The following is a 19,026-nucleotide window of genomic DNA, read 5'->3' as shown; positions in this document are numbered from 1 at the left end:
ATGTGACATCATTTGCTATGCTATAGTCCAACAAATTAATACATTCATTTAACCAAGCAAAGTTGAATCATCATGATGTTTCCCCAAACATCGAAAAATTATATATTTTGAAGGTTAACAAATACCCTTTTGCAAATATACTTTTCAAAATTGATCTCTGATATTAGAATTATAATCCAAAATCCGAATTCATAAGAGAGGATTTGTAAAACGATACTTTAAATTGATTTTAGTTTAACTTTGTTTCAAATTATCTTTATTTCCCGTTGGAATGTTGATTTTCTTTTCAAATATTTCACCATTATATATATATATAATTTCAAAAAATTAAAATGTCAATACAAATTTTTTATTATGAAATTAAATAATAATAATAATAATAACTTTATTTTTTATTAATAAAACTTTTAATAAGAATAAAAATTGATTAAAAATCTAATTCAACGTGTTTTTGACACCACTAAAAATAAAATTATAGTCATTAGATAACTAAATAGAATTGAAATAAAGTGTAGACAAATAAAATTATTAAATTTAATATTTTTTTGATAAAATTAGCAATTGCTTATTTAAAGATTTACTATAAACCAAATACCTATTATGCATTTAAATAAAAATACTATTTGATAAAAGTAATAATGGTTCAAACTTATTTGATAAAAATATTAAATATTTATATTTTTATTCATTGATAATTTAATAAAATGTATTAATTAAAAAATTAAATAAATTTATCTAATTAAAATTTTATTTCATAAAAATAGTTTATTTTATACTCACTAAATGTTAGTAATAATAAAGAATAAAATTTAAAATTTATTCTTAGAATGGTAAATATTATATTTTTATTCAATAGCAATTTAATAAAATTATTTAATTTTATAAAATAAAATAAAAAACGTACAATTAAAAAATTAATTTCATAAAAATAGTAAATTATGTATTATACTTAAAAAATATGCTGGCTGTGGGGTTCGAACCCACGCGCACTTATGTGCAGAAGATCTTAAGTCTTCCCCCTTAACCTCTCGGGCAAACCAGCTGAGCTACTCGCCCATTTGTAAGGCAAGCATCACTTTCAAATATATATTAAAATTTTAAAGTAATTATCTAATATAAAATTAAAATATTCTTTATGATTTTGTTTAAGAAAAATATTAGTAATCACCCATAATACTAAATTTTACATTTCAAAAATAAATTTTAAAATTCTTTGGTAATAAATAAGGATAATTATGATATTTTTAAATTTTTAATTAAATAAAAAATATTTTCTCAAACCTTGTTTAAGGAAAAGCACACATTAATTAACATAAAAAAAGAAAAAAGAAAAAAGAAAAAAAGAAAAAAAGTAGCGCCATCGATAGTTTATCCAAACACTCTAAAATATTATATATCATCTTCAAATGTTGTTTTTAGCATTTGGAAGGTACTCAACTTGACATGTGGGAAGGGCTTATTCTCCTCGTGGCTCGGTACCTTTTTATATATCTTTTTTTTTTTTTCTTTCTGTTTTAATAATTTTCCCATTAGTTAAATTCTTTAAAATATATATATATATTGCAACTTTATAACATTTCCCAAAATTGATTATTATCCACTTGCACACTTTTCATAATGTATTTATTAAAGAAATTATTGGAATTGTTATAAAAGAGAAGTAAAAAAAAAAAAAAAAAAAATGAAAGAGAAGGTGAGAAAGCTTGATTCTAAGAATAGTTAAGAAAATTTTAAATTATTAATTTTTTTTCTAGATTACACTCCTTATTATCAAATTTGATAATTTTTTTTCAAATTCATATGATATAATTTCATCCAAGGAAACATGGTACTATATAATGAAGGATATTTAAAAAAAAAAAAAATTATTCATAAATAAATAACATATGTTACTTTTATATTAAACTCAAATTTTGAAAAATAAATTCACTTTTTATATTAAATTTATCTTTTAAACTAACAAATTAACTTTTTTTTATATACAAAACTCATATTTTCAAAAAACGAATTCATTTTTAGTATTACGATCATTTAAAAATATTTTTAAAAATTATTATATCAATGAAAAGAACCCGTGAATATGACAGATTCCTTCTCTTTATTCTCTCGATTTCTGAACCTTTTCTTTAAAAATAAATTTAAATTTTGAAACCTGATTATTGGCTGGATGACAAGAAGAGTAATTTACATGAACTTCACAACATATCACGATTTGTATTCATTCAGGAGCCGTAGATGGAAGTTTCCTGGCAATGTAATTTCTCAAAATGACATTGAGATGCATTGTTCATATAATTTGTATTTATTGTCTTCATAATTTAAGAGTACCTGTTGGAAGGTTCCTCACAATTATTCATTTTTGGGAATTATTGCATGTAAGTTCCTTGAAAATGGTGAATGTTTGTCCTTACTCTTGGGCTCACTTTTTCTTACCACCACCTTTTTTATTTTTTTATTTTTATTTTTATTTTTATTTTTCAAAAGTAGAAAGAAGATAACAAAGGCATGTGAGGGGAATGGAGCCAAAAGACAAAATCTTCCAAAATTCAAAAGAGGAATGGAGATTTTGGGTGACAATTTTGGTCTGTCTTTTGAGGAACAGGATGAATTAATGGTTGAAATGTGTTCAAATTTAATCTTCAATTTCTGTTCAATATCACATGGGCCCACACATATACTGCACAAAAATTTTCTTGGTCCTTTTGTGCTTTTGGTTTATTTTATTTTAATTTTATTTTTTATTTAATATTTGATTTAAAGATGTGTGTTTGTCTGTTAATCCTTAGGAAAAACGATTTTTTTTATAAAGCATGTTGTAATTTTCTATTTTGAAGCACAGAAAATAGGTTATTTTTTAAAAATATCTTTTAATTATTTTTATTTTATTTTATTTTTTAAGATTGTTTTAAAAAATAATTATTTAAATATATAAAATTTTAAAAATAAAGTATTATAGATAAAAATTAATTTTAAAAAAATATTTAAAAACATATAAAATTAGTAAAGAAGATTTCAAGTACCCAAAAGACTTCTCTTATGTGAAATATTAAATAAAAATTTTAAAAAAAATTATTTTTCAGAACTATTTTTAAAAATACTTCTATTTTTCAAAGTTTAGATATAAGAATATTTAGGTAAAAAGGAAGAAAAATAAACCCCACATGTATTTAAATATAGGAATATTTGAGAGGAAAAGACCAAATGATCTTTATTTATGAAAAATAAACACCCACTTTAAAAATAATAATAATAATAGTAAATGTAATCTTAATAGGACATAACTACTCCTCAAGCCTTTTTCAAGGGTAAAATTAATTAAGGGTATTATTGTCCAAAAATGGTCATATTCTATATTTTTAAAATGTCAAAGTTATTTTTTTAAATTATGATTTATAAATATATTAGAAGGTATATATGAAAACTATATTCTATTTGATAATATTTAATTAAAAAAACCTTAAAAAGAGGAAATTTTTTTAATTTTATTCTAAAGAAAAGTTGCTTCTTTTTATTGGTTTTGATAGGGAAGGAGTTGGTAAAATTTATATTTTATATTTTATGTTTTTAATTTAGAATATAAAAATAAATAAAAATCCAAGTCAATTTTAAATTTGGTAATAATATTTTTGATATAAATTTTTATTTCTTTATATTTATTGTTATTAGATATAGTTATAGCAATGTGGAACCATATCCAACTAAAGGATAATTTTGCATATAGAGAAAAATGAATTTGAAATAGAAATATTTTAGAAAATAAATAAATAATTAATATTATTTATATTAATACCATAAATAGAAAAATATTTCATGGAGATTTTCATTTGAAGCGCCTGCCTACCCATAATATGAGAGGTTACATATGGTTCAACAATATAAGATTTCAGTTGTGAATGAGTCAATTTTTTTTTTCTACAAAGCAAATAAAATACTATTGAGAAAAAGTAATAAATTTTGAAAGGGAAAAATGTAATGATTATTTTTGGGGCAACAAAAAGTTATTACTTACAATTGGAAAGTGTCCCAAACTCCTAATTAGTAAATTTTTTTTTATAAAAAATACATCATTATAATAATAGATTTCTTTATAAAATAAAAAAAAATTATTATGAATATTTCCATAAATATTTTAAGTTATGATTGAAAAAAGTCATGAGATGAAGATCGACATGTAAATACTATACAAAATGGATTGAGATGTAAGTAAGAAGAGGAGATACCCGTGAAGCTAGATGACTCATGGTAGGGTAGGGGTATGGATACAAGAAGTGAGGAAATATGGGATGTTTTAAGAACCTAATAGTTGTATTTGATTCTGTTTTTTATAATATTTTTTTTATTATATATTAGAATGATTTTCTATTATTTATGGACGTAGGTATGATTGGTTAAATTACGTTAAAATTGCATACACTTTGGTGTTGATTATTTTATTAAAACTTCTGTTGACATAACATGTATTAAGCTTTTATTTAAGTCATAATTTTTTTTATAAATAAAATCACCTCAATAGAGCCTTAGTTGAGCTTAAGAAGGTTCTTGACTCCTAAGGAGTTAATCCAAACATAAGAAATATGCTTAGAATTCTTTTGACACATGCCTTGGCCCACCTTGAATTCTTTTCATTTACTATTGAACCTTGATAGATATAGGCCTTTAACCTCCAAAAAAAAATGAGGATAAGACCCTAGTTTTGAAAACAAAATACAAAAGCAAAAACCTTAAAACATCATTATGACACTCTTTGCATCTATCTTTGAGAAGTTAAAAAGAGAATCAAAACCTCAATTTTAAGTTCAATAAGAGTTGATTAGGAAATATTTTCCAATAAAGAATTTACAAATTTAAATTTTCTCAAAATTATCACAATTATAAAACTTTAATTTTTTTAATAAAAATTTTGATAAATTTTGTGGGCCAAAAAAATTAAAAATTAAAAATATTTTAGGGCTTGTTTCAAAACATTTTTGAATGTAATATTTAAAAAATAGTTTTTAAGAATAGTTTTTAAAAATAATTTTTGATGTTTTTTAGAATAAAAATTTAGCTAAGAACTTTAAATTTTCTCAATTTAGTTTTTATATTTTAAAATATTTCTTAAAAATAACTTTTGTTTGTAATACTCTATTTTTCAATTATTCTTCATATTTGTATAATTAAATTTTTTAAAACAATTCTCAAAAAAATATGAGAATAACTAAAAAAATAATTAAATATGTTATCACAAAACACTATTTTCATAATAATTCTCAAAAACTTATTTTTGGAGTCATTGATAAACAGGCCTATCTTTATGGTTTTTTTTTTGTACTCTGAAAAACAAAAAATTAATCTCAAGAATAGTTCCCAAACATAACCTTAAAAATCAAAAGACACAAAAGCATTTTTCGAATTTATGTTGGATTTATTGGAGCAATGTGCAAGAATAGTAACCAAACATAACCTTAAAAAATAGAAGACCAAAAAAAAAATGCATTATTTGAATTTATGGTGGATTTTAGCAAATCAACCTAACCAAGTATTTTTTAAAACTTACCACTTAAAAAAAAAAAAAAATCTCTTCAAAATATTCAACTTGATGTTACACTTTCTCAGAAATATTCAATCCCAAGATGGATGTGGGTAAAAAAACTATTGACTCTGAACTTCTAATTTGAATCAAAATTATCATGTGGAATAAAAAAAAACCCTAACTCAAAACAGCATATGCTATTTTTTTTTTTCCTTTTTTTTTTTTTTTGTTATAAAAATCCAAGAGACTATCACTAGTCATATAGTTTTGAGAAAGAGGAATAACGCCAAGGCATTAATGGGCACACCAAAGCAACCAAGTTGATTGTGACCCACTTGGTCCAAAACAACAATTTGCCTTAAACCCATAAAATAATAGAATATAATAAATAAATAAATAAATATGGTGGTTGGCTTGTCTATTCAATAAGAAGCCACGTTTCAACCACTTTTCTAAAGTTGGGATGCCAACTTTGGACTTGGTTATACCAAAATTCAACATGGTCAATGCCAATTCAATTAGACAAGAACCTCTTTTATGAGTAGGTTTCAATCAAGTTATCTCACATATGGCAGAAGATCATTTACCTTTTCATATGGTTTGGTCAAAATGAGTTAAATGCCAACCTTCATTTCATGTGGGTATACCCTTTTTTTTTTTTTTTTTTACTATTTATAATATATATATATATTTATTTATTAATATGACAAAATGAGAAACAAATCCAATGTGGAATTTTTTGAAAGTGAAAAGATATAATCTTCATACCATGCAAATTTTTTGTTTTGCATAGTGCATCTCTCTCTCTAGGGACCCACAAGCACATGTATGTGAGTTAAAAAAAGCTTGCAAAATGGTATATGAGGTGGTGATGGGTGATGGATCACAAGAAGTGGCATTTGAAATATGACAAGAGATCCCTGATGGTTTTTCCTTTCCTTTTTTCTATTTTTTGTTAAGTATGTCATTGAATTGGCCGCTGGTGTCAAAAAGCAGTTGATTTGATGATGAAATATCACAAAAGAATCCTTGGTAAAAGTGTCGGATGCTCATGATTACAATATGGGTTATTTCAATAATAAAATTATGATAATTGCAAGTTGATGCTATTGATTATGTGCAGTCCAACTAAATTATTCCTAATTTTCAAATTTTATTTGGATTTTGATGATTTCAATTCATTTCAATGATTTCAACAATGAGTAGTAGATAATTAATTTCACATAAAAACATTCGATTTAATTTATAGAAACTCCTTACATGCAAAAAAAAATCATATGTAAAACAATTGTAAATAAATTTATTCATTATGAAAGAAGTTATTTTTAAAATTGTTATACTCAAATGATCCTACTTTTTATAATCTTATATTGATCGGAACTTATAAGATCCTTTATTTCCATGTTGACTCATTCTTTTCATGATTTTATATTGATTAGAACTTATATAATCTTTCATTTCCATATTAACACCTTGTATTGGTTATTGAATACCCCCAACCTCGTGATGAGAATACTCTTTTTTATCTTTCAAAAATATTCTTAAGAACTTGAGAAATGAAGAACTAGGGCTAAAGGAATTGCTATTTTCTCATGCTTCTCATTTATCTAAATAAATCATATATTTATTTATACCAAAACCTTAAGGAAAGTAATTTTGAAGATCTTTCTTATAAAAATTATCAAAATATCCTTAAATTTGAAGTGACTAAAAACTGCACTAAAAAATATATTAGCATTCAAACGTCCTAAGGGGGAGATTTGAATGTTGGAGGAGCATTCAAACACTCTTCAAGAAACATTTGAGTGTCTTCCTTCCACTCGTTCAACGTCATTTTTCGTGTTTTTTTTTTCCAAAATTTTCATCTAGTAATTAAATTTGTCATAGTCATTCCTTATACTTTAATTACTTCAAATGCATGCATACCTTGAAAATTAACTAACTTTGAATTAATTCAAATTTGATCATCATTGGTAAAATTAACCTTTGGAAGTAAGATGCGACTCAATGCTACAATGGAAACAAATTGCCAATTTGTCTAATGCAAAAATAATAATTACATTTATAAATGTCTCCAAGATTTTATAATAGAATTATATTAAAAAAATGAAATAAGCTATGTTGTTTTAGTAATATTTTGAATTGTATCTGCATAGTTTCTTGCAAGGAGAATAAAGAGGGAAAAAAATTTTGAAATCTTATTTCTAATGTTTAGATGCTCATCTAATAGGAAAAGAAGATTAAATTTTTAGTGAATATATTTGTCCCAAACCTAGAGAAAATGGAGAAGAAAATCTTTTATGGTATGCTATTGCTTTTGAAAAATAGTTTAAAAAATACTTTTTGAAAATGATTCCTAAAAACAATTTTCGGTTGTTTTTAAGAACCAAATTATGTTTAAAAATTCAAATATGAAAAATAGTTTTCCTGACTTATTCTCTATGAAAAATTGTCCACTTACATATATTACAAAAGTTTCTAAAGTATTATTCACTTTTTCAATTGTTACTTTAAACACTTTATTAAAAAAACTAAAAATAACCAAGAATATCTCCAAACTTACTCTAAAAAGAGGTAAGAAGTTTTTCAAATGTTTTTTGAAGTTAAAAAAAAAAAAAAATTGTTTAGAATAGAAAATTGTTTTTAAGAGCACTTATCAAACAGTTAGCATTTCCCCTTTTTATCCTTAGTATTTTTTGCCTACATTTTTTTTATAGTATTTAAATATAAGAAAATTATTATTTTTACTTTTTTTTCCCTTAGTACTTTTCAGAAACCAAATATATTCTAAAATTTCCAAAATTGAATGTGTAAAATTTTTTAATTATATAATATACTAAAAAATTCCTCTAGGGAAAAAAGTATTTTTGAGTATAGTACTTCTATCAAAATCATATAAAGAGAATCATTTAATTTTTGTCCATAAAGAAAAAAAATTATTATTTTTTGAATAAAAACATATTAAGTGTTAGTTTAAGAATTACTCCAAGTGATTATCTAAATTTTAAAAATCATTTTTACAATTTTATCAAACAAAATTAGGAAAAATGTTTTCAAAAATTATAAAAGCTTCTAACTCTCCAAGAATTATTTCGAAAAGGATTCTAAGGGCCATTTAGGAATGATTATGATAAAATCATTCTTAGTTTTTAGTGCTTATGAGTAACCCTTCCATCTTAAATGCATTTGTGGAAACTAAGTTAAGATTTAAGATTGCCGCATACACACACACAAAAAACTAATTTTGAAGTGTTTGGAGTACCATGTTAAAAATGAACTTAAAAAAGAATCATCCATCAAGAGCTAGCACAAGAATTAATTTATAACATTATGAGCCCGTTTGTGAGTGACTTTGGTTAAATAGCTTTTAAATAAGTGATTATTTTGATTTTTAAGAATGATTTTCAAGAGCTTATTTGAAAAATAATTTGTAACGGTTTGTAACTAATCATGTGGATATTATTCATTTTGAGTCCAAAGGATTCTCGTGATTTTAAAACATACATATAAGATTAAAAAAAAGTTCATATATATATAATGTCAAAAGTTTTCTTACTATCTAAAGTGGTATATCACAATCACCCTCTATGTAGATATAACATTCATATCGTGTCTCATACGATTGTAAGACCAGATAAATGAACTTTCACACTAGAGTAAGAATTTTTCCAATTACAAAATACTTATTTAAGTCATTTTCATTTTGAATCTCATGTCTAAGGTGTGAAATGACAGTCATATACTTGGAATGAATCTTAAGATGTAACATAATTTTATGCTTTTAAGCATTAAAAATATTCTGAACTCTTTCAAAATCACTATCTTTATTTTTTAAATTTGATTAAATATATCAGTTTTGTAATAAAATTTTTGTTATGTAACAAAAAAAAGCACTTTCAACTATTATAAAATACTTTTGACCATTGGAGAATTACTTAAATTCAAATTCCAAAAAAATAGAAATTACTTCTTGACAAATGTGTAACTTTTAAGAATTTTCTTGTAAAGCCATTCTGTAATGATTTTTCCAATTTGTCTGTGGGATAAAGACATTTAAAAAATGGATTTAATCTCCTTTCAAAGTAGAGGATATCTTCTGTTGTCGCTTTCAATCCATGACAGGTGAAAAACATATAAATCTATATGGTATACAATTATTGGTATATCAATAATTTCCATGACAATATTGTTCTATTCTCAACAATTTTGAATTTTACTTTAGAAAATTAAAAGTAACTTTAATTTTATTTATATTGGTTTTTAGGAAAATAAATCAATAAAATTTTAATTTAATTTTTTTATGCTCTATTTTCCTTTGAGACCAAGAATATAAAAATAAAAATTAAAAAAATTCAAACTTTTAAGAATCCATATTACAACATATAAATTAGAAGATTAATTAATATTGCACACCCTTCAAGAATATGTTTTTCACCCCCTTTTTAAAAATTTTTTAATTGATATTAAATTAATTTTTAAATATGGACAACCAAACACAAAATAATTTGAAAAAATACTTATAAAAAAGGGAAAATACTTCCTAATTACCAATTATAAAGGAAATGAGAGGTTACATTCAGACCCACAATTATTTCTCCCACCCACCTATATATATATATATATATATATATATATATATATATATATTTTAATTCTTCTAAATTAAGATTTAAATAAAAAATGTTAAAAATTTAATCCTATTCCTTCCTCTTCCTTGGATCCTTTATTTCCTTCCCCTTCATGGTGTTCCTTCTTCTATGGATTTGATTTTCTTTTCTTAATAAACTAAAGAGAGAGAAAGTGTGGCTATGGCGAGCCACAAATGATGTCGGTATGACGGTATCTAGTCAAAAACTTACAAAAGAAGATAAGAGACAAAAAAAGAAAGAAAAAAGAAAAAAGGAGTGAACATATAAGGTATAGTGAGAGGATTTTTACTCTTTTTACATTCACCTTTGATGAACATAAAAATATAAACTTATGTTTAACTTTTGAAAAATAGAATTTACAAAAAAATCAAATATGAAGGAGAAAGATAATTTGATATGCCTGAATATAATTCCAAAAATTAAAAAAAAAAAAGTAATAATCAAGAATGATATAAATGTCCTCCACAAAATAGGACAACAACTAGACAAAGCTTTAGTTAAATGGTCCAAACTAGAATGATAATAATTAAAAATTGGTCTCTTTAGTGGCGGCAGTTGTATGGCGAGAGGCTTAAATCTAAATATCCTTTTTATGCGTGTACTAGGAGAAACGCAATGCCTCCTTCCTCATTATTACTTTAAGGGTTGCCTCCCCTTCTTCATTTTCATTCTCTCATTATATATATGTTTAATTATTTTGTTTACCCAATTGGATAGATATCATCATTCATTGTGTTGATACTATTTGAAAGTTCATTATATGTCTCGTAAAATCTATGCCGTTAAATAATGGTATAAATGAAATTAAAATATAAAAATAAAAATGAACGTGACATTAAAATGTTACCTAATATTATCTGATCAATAATATTTTTTTTGATATCATATAAAAAAATTACCATTGATACTTTAGTCAAACCCTAATATTATTATGAAAAGCCTTTATTTGTTTTATTTTTAAAAATTTATATAATAGTTTTTTGTTTGATAAAACTTGTGGGGTGCTAATATTATTGTTTTAAAATTACAATTTGGATTCCACCTTCAATAAAGTTAAATACAAAAAGAGATATCTAAAAAAAAATTGCATGATAAGAAGGATGCATAGTCACCAATAGTAGCTGACAATACATATCCTAGGATTCCCCTAGCATGTTTAATTTTATGAAGATACATAGTATTTTACCATCAATATTTTTTGATCCGACCTAGAAAGGAAAATATTTGCTTACGTAGCACATCCTAAAACAACTAATTATCAAACCAAAAATGGGCCTTAATCACTTGGAAACTGTACACCTCTTTTTGGCTCTAGGCTCTATAGGCCAGTACAACCATCCCAGGCTACGCTAGCAGCCTTTATTATTTTATTTTTGCAGTGAGATTGGCACAATGTTCAAGAAATGATTCGGAGTACAGACTCCTCCGGATCCCATGTTAATTACTCCAATCTCTTTGCAATTATGCCCCCAATGATGCAATTAAACTAAGCAACAAATAAAATACCAATTTTCTCCCTCCAAGCTGGAAAAAGTAATGGAATGAAAAAGGAACATGCCTCCAATAAATTATATTAACATTCAAATGAATTTCAATTTGAATAAAAACATCATCCATTCCCATTCATTAGATCACCTCCAACTTCACAGGACCCTTTTTCCCCTTTTCCCCAAAAAATTTCATCTCCTTGCTTTTTGGCATTTTGCTAGACTAGATTGCTACATTTATCCATGTTTCCCCTTCAAAGAACTACTCCTTTGATCTTGATCTCAATTCCTCAAAAATTTCAATTCAATTTTCGCTAATGCAGTACAGCAATGAGTATCATGGGCTCTAAAAATCAATTTTAATATTAATTTTAATTATTATAATTGATTTTCGGCCATGATTTAAGAAATTAAGATATGATACCTCTTCAATGTTGTAGTCCAACACGAGGGTCTAATCCGATGGTTGCCATGCAGAAGCAGTGAGCAATGATAAATCTTTCCAACCCAACTTTAGGCTTCCGTTTTCTTCTACCAATGTGTAGCCCTTCCATGGAAACATTCCGAGTAGCAAACTCGCCTGAGCAGCCGGGTTGCCGCCGAGTGAGACAGGGCGAAACCCGATTCGACTCAACTCGTCCCCCCACCGGTCCACCTTGACCTCACCCGTCCGCTTGGGCCCACCAACGGCCACGATGTTCCTGATCTCGGACCCGAGCAACTGCTGCTCCACCGTATGCCTCTCTAGGCTGTCCACACCCAATCCGTCCCCCAAGGCGTCGAACAACGCCGAGTAATAATGCAGGGCCTCAACGAACCTCCCGAGGAAACTGCCACCGTGGCTGAGATCTTGTTCAACGATCGTGATCAATTTTGGTCGCAGCAAAGTCAACAATCTCAACGTCCCTAAATCGCTGCCGGTGATGTCGTACAGACAATGGTGCATCCAGTGCACTACTGTGGCTTCGCTCGGCCGAACACCGAGTTGACTCGGATCGGTGATGTTGCCGACTTTGCCTTCCAGCGCGTGGAACTCGAAGGGTAGACCAAGAGAACTCGCGAAGTCGGCAAGTCGCCGACCGGTGGCCTCGAGGAGCTCGATGGAGGATCCGACGCCGGTGACTCGTACGGACTTGATTTTCCTGGACCGGGAGGCGAGGATGTGGAACAATCCTGGCCATTGGAGGCCCTGCATGATGTCGAGATCGATGACGTGGACACGATCCTCGCCGTCCAGAGCTTGGAAAATGGCTTGATTGGCGGTGAAGTGTGAGAATTTGATCAATGGACTGATCGAATTATAGGATTGGAGAGCGTTGCAGATCCTCTGGTTCTGCGACAGCGTTAGGGCTTTGATGGCGAGAGGCGAGTAGGTACCAAGGCACGAGCTGATTATACGCGCCTGAAGCGCGTCCGCGAAGTACGCTGCAACTCGCTCCGGCGACGACCCGAACGGTGACGACAGTTCTGAAATCTCTGGTAAAAGATCACTCGCGTCATCCAGATTGTCCATGGCGACGCACTCGGCGCATTGTAGCAACAGCCCTAACAGCCTCAGGCCGCTCGACTCCGCCTCCTCCACCGGCTCCTCCACTTCAACCACGGCCTCGCCGGACACATTTGGTCGCTTCAACGGCTGCTGCTCGTCTTCGCGGTCGCCGGAGGACTCCGCTCCGGCAAGATGCTCACGCTCAACTCTCTTCGTCTTCATGGCAACAGAAGAAGTAGAATTAGGGTTAGGGTTTGAACCGATTGGAGATTGAGGGACTAAGCTTTGAAGCATGATCGACGAAGAGGAAAGAATCGAGGACGATGAAAAGAGAAACAACTTTATTTGGAAATTTTTTGGACTTATTTTTGGAAAGAAAATAGAGAAAAAGTCTCAGCGGGAGTTACAGTAGAGAGAGAGAGAGAGAGAGTAGACATCATTTCTAGGGAGAGGAATCGAGCAATAACGCTAGAGCGAGTGTTGGCTGCCTTTTTGGACTTATCGACGTTATCTTATCCGTTTGTCGCCGTTAAATGATTATTATAAGGGTAATTTGGTGATTTCATTGTAATTCTAGATATTTTATCAAAAAAAGGAATAATACCCATCAAAAATAAGGGGAGCTGTTTCGAAAATACATTTGAGGAATTTTTTAGTGCCAATAATTTTTTAAGAAATTATTTTGAAAACATGTTATTTTTTAAAACAATTTAAAGGTGTTTTTTTTAAAACAATTTTTAAAAACACATTGAAATATGAAAAATATTTTAAATATTTTTTATTTATACATAATGCAAAGTAACTTTTTTTTTATATTTTAAAAATGGTTTTAATATTGGATTATCACAACTAAAAAAATGCTTTTAAAAAAAGAAATTAATATAAGATGTAATAAAATAAAAACATTTTAAAAAATGTCTAACTTTTTATTTTTTCAAGAATTACACTTTCAAAATTCTTTTTACAATTTTTTTTTCTCTCTTTGTTTTAAAAACTTGAAGATTTTGGGTTTATTTGATAATTATTTTCGAAATTTTTTTTTTTGAAAATTGTTTTAGGATGTTTGAAGAATAAAAGTTAGTTTGGAAATCTAAAATGTTTATATCATATTTTAAATATTTTAAATATAATTTTTATATTTAATATTGTATTTTTAATCATTCTAAGTATTTATATAATTATTTTAAAACAATCCTAAAAAAAAATGAAAATAACATAAAATATGTTTTCTAAAAATACTTGTTTGATAATAAAAAATAGTTTTTAATTATCAAAATGTTTTCTTAATTGTTTTTTTAATAATAAAAAACTGCTTTTGAAAATAATTATCAAAATAGACCCTTTATTTATTATTATTATTATTTTTTAATTTGGTCTCCGCCATTTAGGCTCATTGATTGAGATTAGAAGGGCAATTAAGTAATTATATAAATAAATGCAATAATATTCCATAGTGACTTCATCTTTGGATTCTTTAGGAGTCTTATGAGTTAGGGGATCAGCATTTGTCTTATCTTTTAGAAATTAATCTTGTCCTTTTGTGGTATTACTTTACTATATATTGATGATGATCACTATATTAATATTAATATTTGCTACATTCTTATATTAATTATTGGACCCTCTAACTAATAATTAATAATTTTTTTTTTTGGCTCCGATAAGACTGCAAATGGGGTTTGGCTCTCATTATAAAAATCATGCCTTTTTTTTATTTATTTAAATTTATCATTTGTCCCATTTTTATTAAAAAAAATTAAAAATGATTTTCAACCAATTGATTTTGGTTTTAATGATAAAAATTAAATTAAGTTTTAGCATGCCTAGCTTCATTTTTCAACTTTTTTTTTTCTTCTATATAAGTAAAACATTTTTCTAACTATTTTAATATTTTTAAGATTTTAGTAAGTTAGCTTTTAAGTTTTTTTTTTATATTTTAAATTCATTTTTAACTTAATAATAAGAGCTTTATACCAATTTGATTAATTTTATTAGAAAGAGCTTATAAAAAACAAAATAAAGCTTAAGTTGTGTTTAAATTGACTTCTAAAAAGTGGTTAGTTATTATTTAAGTTTAATAAAAAGTTTGTTTTATTAAACTTTTAATTTATATCCATGCTTAAATCTCCTCGTACATATTCAATGGCCTAGATTTGAAGTTGGATAGGTATCATTTTCGTAACTTTAACATTTTTCAAAAAGTTTTCATGTTGAGTAAAACTTTTATAATAATGGATTTTTTTTTTAATTTTTGAAAATTATGACTTGATCATGGTTGTTAGCTTCAAGCTAAAACAAAAAATAAACCCATTAAAAGAAAGCTTGATATAAAAGTTAAAAAAATATTATTTCTCGTACAAGTCTTATTTTGGTTTACTCCAAAATAAATAAATAAATTAATATTTAATAAAACTTACAATACCAATATATATATGTTTTTAAATTATGACTTTAGTTTGGGTTTGAGCTTCTCGATAATAATAATAATAATAATCTCCGAATTAGCATTAATTTCAAATTTAGAATAAGTTAAATTATGCTTTGTCAAATTTAGAAGAATATAGAAAATGGACCTAAGTATCTGGCCTATAATCTTCTGTTGACTTATTTCTTTTTATTTTAATGAATAAATAATTATAATCATAATATAATACACACCACAACTTTGAGCAACCTACAAGTTGATGCATATTATATTTATATTTATTTATTATTTTAGTTGATATTTTAACCTACTTTATAGTGGGGTTGCCTGCACATCATCATAAGTCAATTTTCTTATGTGTCCATAACTTTCCCCTTAGCATCTCTCTCCAAGTTCTATGGTTGGTGGAATTCAGCCTCTTTTTTGTTTTGGTCTTCCATGCAAAATCATTTACTACTCATGAAAATAGCAAAGTATTCATAATAATAATAATAATAATAATAATAATAATATTTTTGAGAAAAGTTATATAAAAATATTTTTAAATTATTTTTCGAAGAGAATTGTGTTCAAAAACTTAAATATGAAAAATAGTTTTCTCCCTTAATCCTTATAAAGGTGTTGTACTAATTATCAACAATACAATTATTTTGAAATATTCTATTTTTTTTTTCCAATTATTGCTTTATAATGTTAAAAAGATAACTGAAAACACCTTAAAATTATCCTAAATAATAGAATGTTTTTAGAAAAATTTTTAAAATAATTATTTTTTTTTTGTCAAAAGTTTAATAAATATGTTTTTGAAGTTACCAAAATAGACCCATAAATCTATTCTTATAAATTAGATTAAGGTCCTTTATTAATTTTATTTGAAGATTAAAGTAATACTTTGCTTATAAATTTGGATTCATATTTGGTTATTTTATATTATGTTTGATTTTAAGAAAATATTTATAAAAAAAAGAAAAAGAAATATAATTTAAGGAAATGATTTTATCATGTTTGCTTTGCCATGGAAAATATGAAAAAAATAACTATAATTAGGTGAATTAGAAATTTATAAATTTTAAATTTATTTAGTTTTAGTATGAAAAAGAAAAAAAAAAGTGAAATGAGTTTATAAAATATATAAATATAATTTATTAAGTTTAAAAATATATTTATTTATTTTTGTTCTTAATTTCATTTTCTCAAAACTTTCAAAAATCAAACATAGGGTTACTAAAATTAATTTTCCTTATGGGAGTTTAGCGTGAAAGCAAAATAATATTACTTTATATAAAAGCATTTTTCTATGAAAAATATTTTATATTTAATAAAACTATGATTGCATTTCTTAAAATATCACTTTCCATCCAATTTATAGTTATAACTAAAAATAGATGAAATAAAGCATAAATCTAATTGTACATTATTTTAGGCAAACCATTATTCAATTTATTTTCTTATTAATGAAAAATTATTTATCTTATATATTAATACATGTCATGGTAGAAGAATTTTAGAATTTAAAAACATTTTTCACAATAAACTAAGAAAAAATGTCTCTTTACAAAATTCTACAAGGATTTATTTTAATAAAAGTACTTCTAAAATGCACTTTTTAAACATTAATTTCAATCACAAACCTTTTGATTAATTTTCCATTTACATCTATTATTGACCACCAAGGTAAATGCTATCCCAAACAGACGTACATTCAAATATAAGAGGAAAAAAATACTTCGAAATTAAAGTTTAAAAGTTTATTGAATTGGTTGACTAAATATCCCCATATAATATAATAGGATTGACAACGGGGCGGGTTTGGGTGGGGCCACCCCTACCCTATTCCCGTCCCAATTATATAAATCTCTTTCCCATCCTCGTCCCATGCTCGGGGCGGGGCGGGTTAATGGGATCCCATCCCCGTACCAAATGTGTTTTCGGGATGGGGCGGGTTCGTCGGGACCATCAGTAGCATTTTCCAATTCCGGAACAGCTTTAGAATCTCGACGGCCTCCGTCGACACATCGGAGTACTTGATCTTGGTATAGTGGCTATCGTCGTCCTGAACCACGTGGCTTGGTGCAGGATCGCCAGCGTGAGGACGGTGCCGACGGACATGAAGCACATGAACCCAATGTAAGTACCGTCGTTCATGGACGCAACCTCGCTCCTGTTGTAATTCAGAATGAAGGGGATGAGCCCGCCGATGACGCCCCCCATATTGAAGATGCTCCAGAATAGCGATATGTATGAACCCTTCCTCCCTAGCGGGGGGTACGACGTCATGATAGCTCCCTGCCTCGCCTAGAGCAGTCCTACTTCGATTTCGAGGATGGCGCCGGTGACAATGGCGAAACCCTGGTGCCGGTAGTGGTTGTAGTAAAGGAAAGAGCCAGTGTAGAGGACATAGGTTGAGCAACCGGCGAAGAGGGTGAAGCGGGGCCCGAGGATGTTGTAAATGCCACCACCCAAGACGTCGAAGATGGCGAAGGTGGTGTAGAGGGCGGTATTGGCGTTATTGGCGGCGGCGGCGTCCACCTGCCCACCTCCCCCCATCTCGGAGAGGGCGTTGAACATGCATAGACAATAGAAGCATACCAACACAATCAAACATACCTGAACCAGTGGGGAATTGTATCTGAAAATGGATTTTTTGGGCAACCCCACCACTGACTCTTCATCTTCCCTAAACCCCATTTCTCTTCTTACCCACTAGATCATATCAGAATCAGATTCAAACCTAGAGTCTCTATGTATGTTGGTAATTATAATTTCGGGACGGGGCGGGGCGAGTAATTACAAACCCATACCCGCCCCAAACTCGATTTGGGTTTCACAAAACTTTCCCATACCCGTCCCATACCCGATTAATTTATCCCATACCCGTCTAATAGGGGCGGGGCGGGGAGGGTGACCCGATTGACCCGTGAAATTGTCATTCCTATAATATAAAGGGTTTTGCTATAGTACTAATTTGATGTGTTAAAAAATTGGACCAATTATGTCATGTTATACATATAATTTAGTCCCTCTTATCTAAATCCGATCCCATTTCTTTACACCTTGATTTTTACTTGTGTATATGACCTAGATTTTAATATACACTTTCAATAGTTGAGATCGAAAATTCTTTAGGTACCAAGATCGATATCATAAACCTTTCTTAATAAAATAATCATAATTTTAATTATTATATCAAATGCCATTGAAGTTCTAAATATAACAATAACCCCAGTCTACAAACCAAACATTTGAAAAAAAAAATGAATGAATGAATGTCCTATGCAAGGATGAAAACATTAGTCTTGACCAATGTATTGGTAACTTGATTTCATATATATATTTGGACAAAATATTAGTGAATATTTTGATATGAAATATTGATAAGATAAAAATTGATCAATATATATATATATATATATGTGTGTGTGTGTGTGTGTGTGTGTCTGACATAATGATTCATCATAGGTCTT

General features: G+C 27.8%; 1 protein-coding gene and 1 non-coding gene across 2 annotated transcripts; both read right to left on the bottom strand.

Moving 5' to 3' along the window:
* Positions 1 to 959: 959 nt before the first annotated feature.
* On the bottom strand, positions 960 to 1,042 carry TRNAL-UAA (transfer RNA leucine (anticodon UAA)). Its single transcript has one exon. It is a non-coding gene; the product is annotated as a tRNA-Leu (tRNA).
* Positions 1,043 to 11,698: 10,656 nt separating this feature from the next.
* On the bottom strand, positions 11,699 to 13,618 carry LOC100854772 (scarecrow-like protein 23). The gene has a single exon (XM_003631685.4). It carries the CDS (start codon positions 13,429 to 13,431, stop codon positions 12,103 to 12,105), a length of 1,329 nt encoding a protein of 442 aa, XP_003631733.1. The 5' UTR covers positions 13,432 to 13,618; the 3' UTR covers positions 11,699 to 12,102.
* Positions 13,619 to 19,026: the final 5,408 nt, after the last annotated feature.

This window comes from Vitis vinifera, chromosome 3 (assembly GCF_030704535.1).
Source record: "Vitis vinifera cultivar Pinot Noir 40024 chromosome 3, ASM3070453v1".
Classification (NCBI taxonomy): domain Eukaryota; kingdom Viridiplantae; phylum Streptophyta; class Magnoliopsida; order Vitales; family Vitaceae; genus Vitis; species Vitis vinifera.
This window is presented reverse-complemented; position numbering and strand designations above follow the sequence as displayed.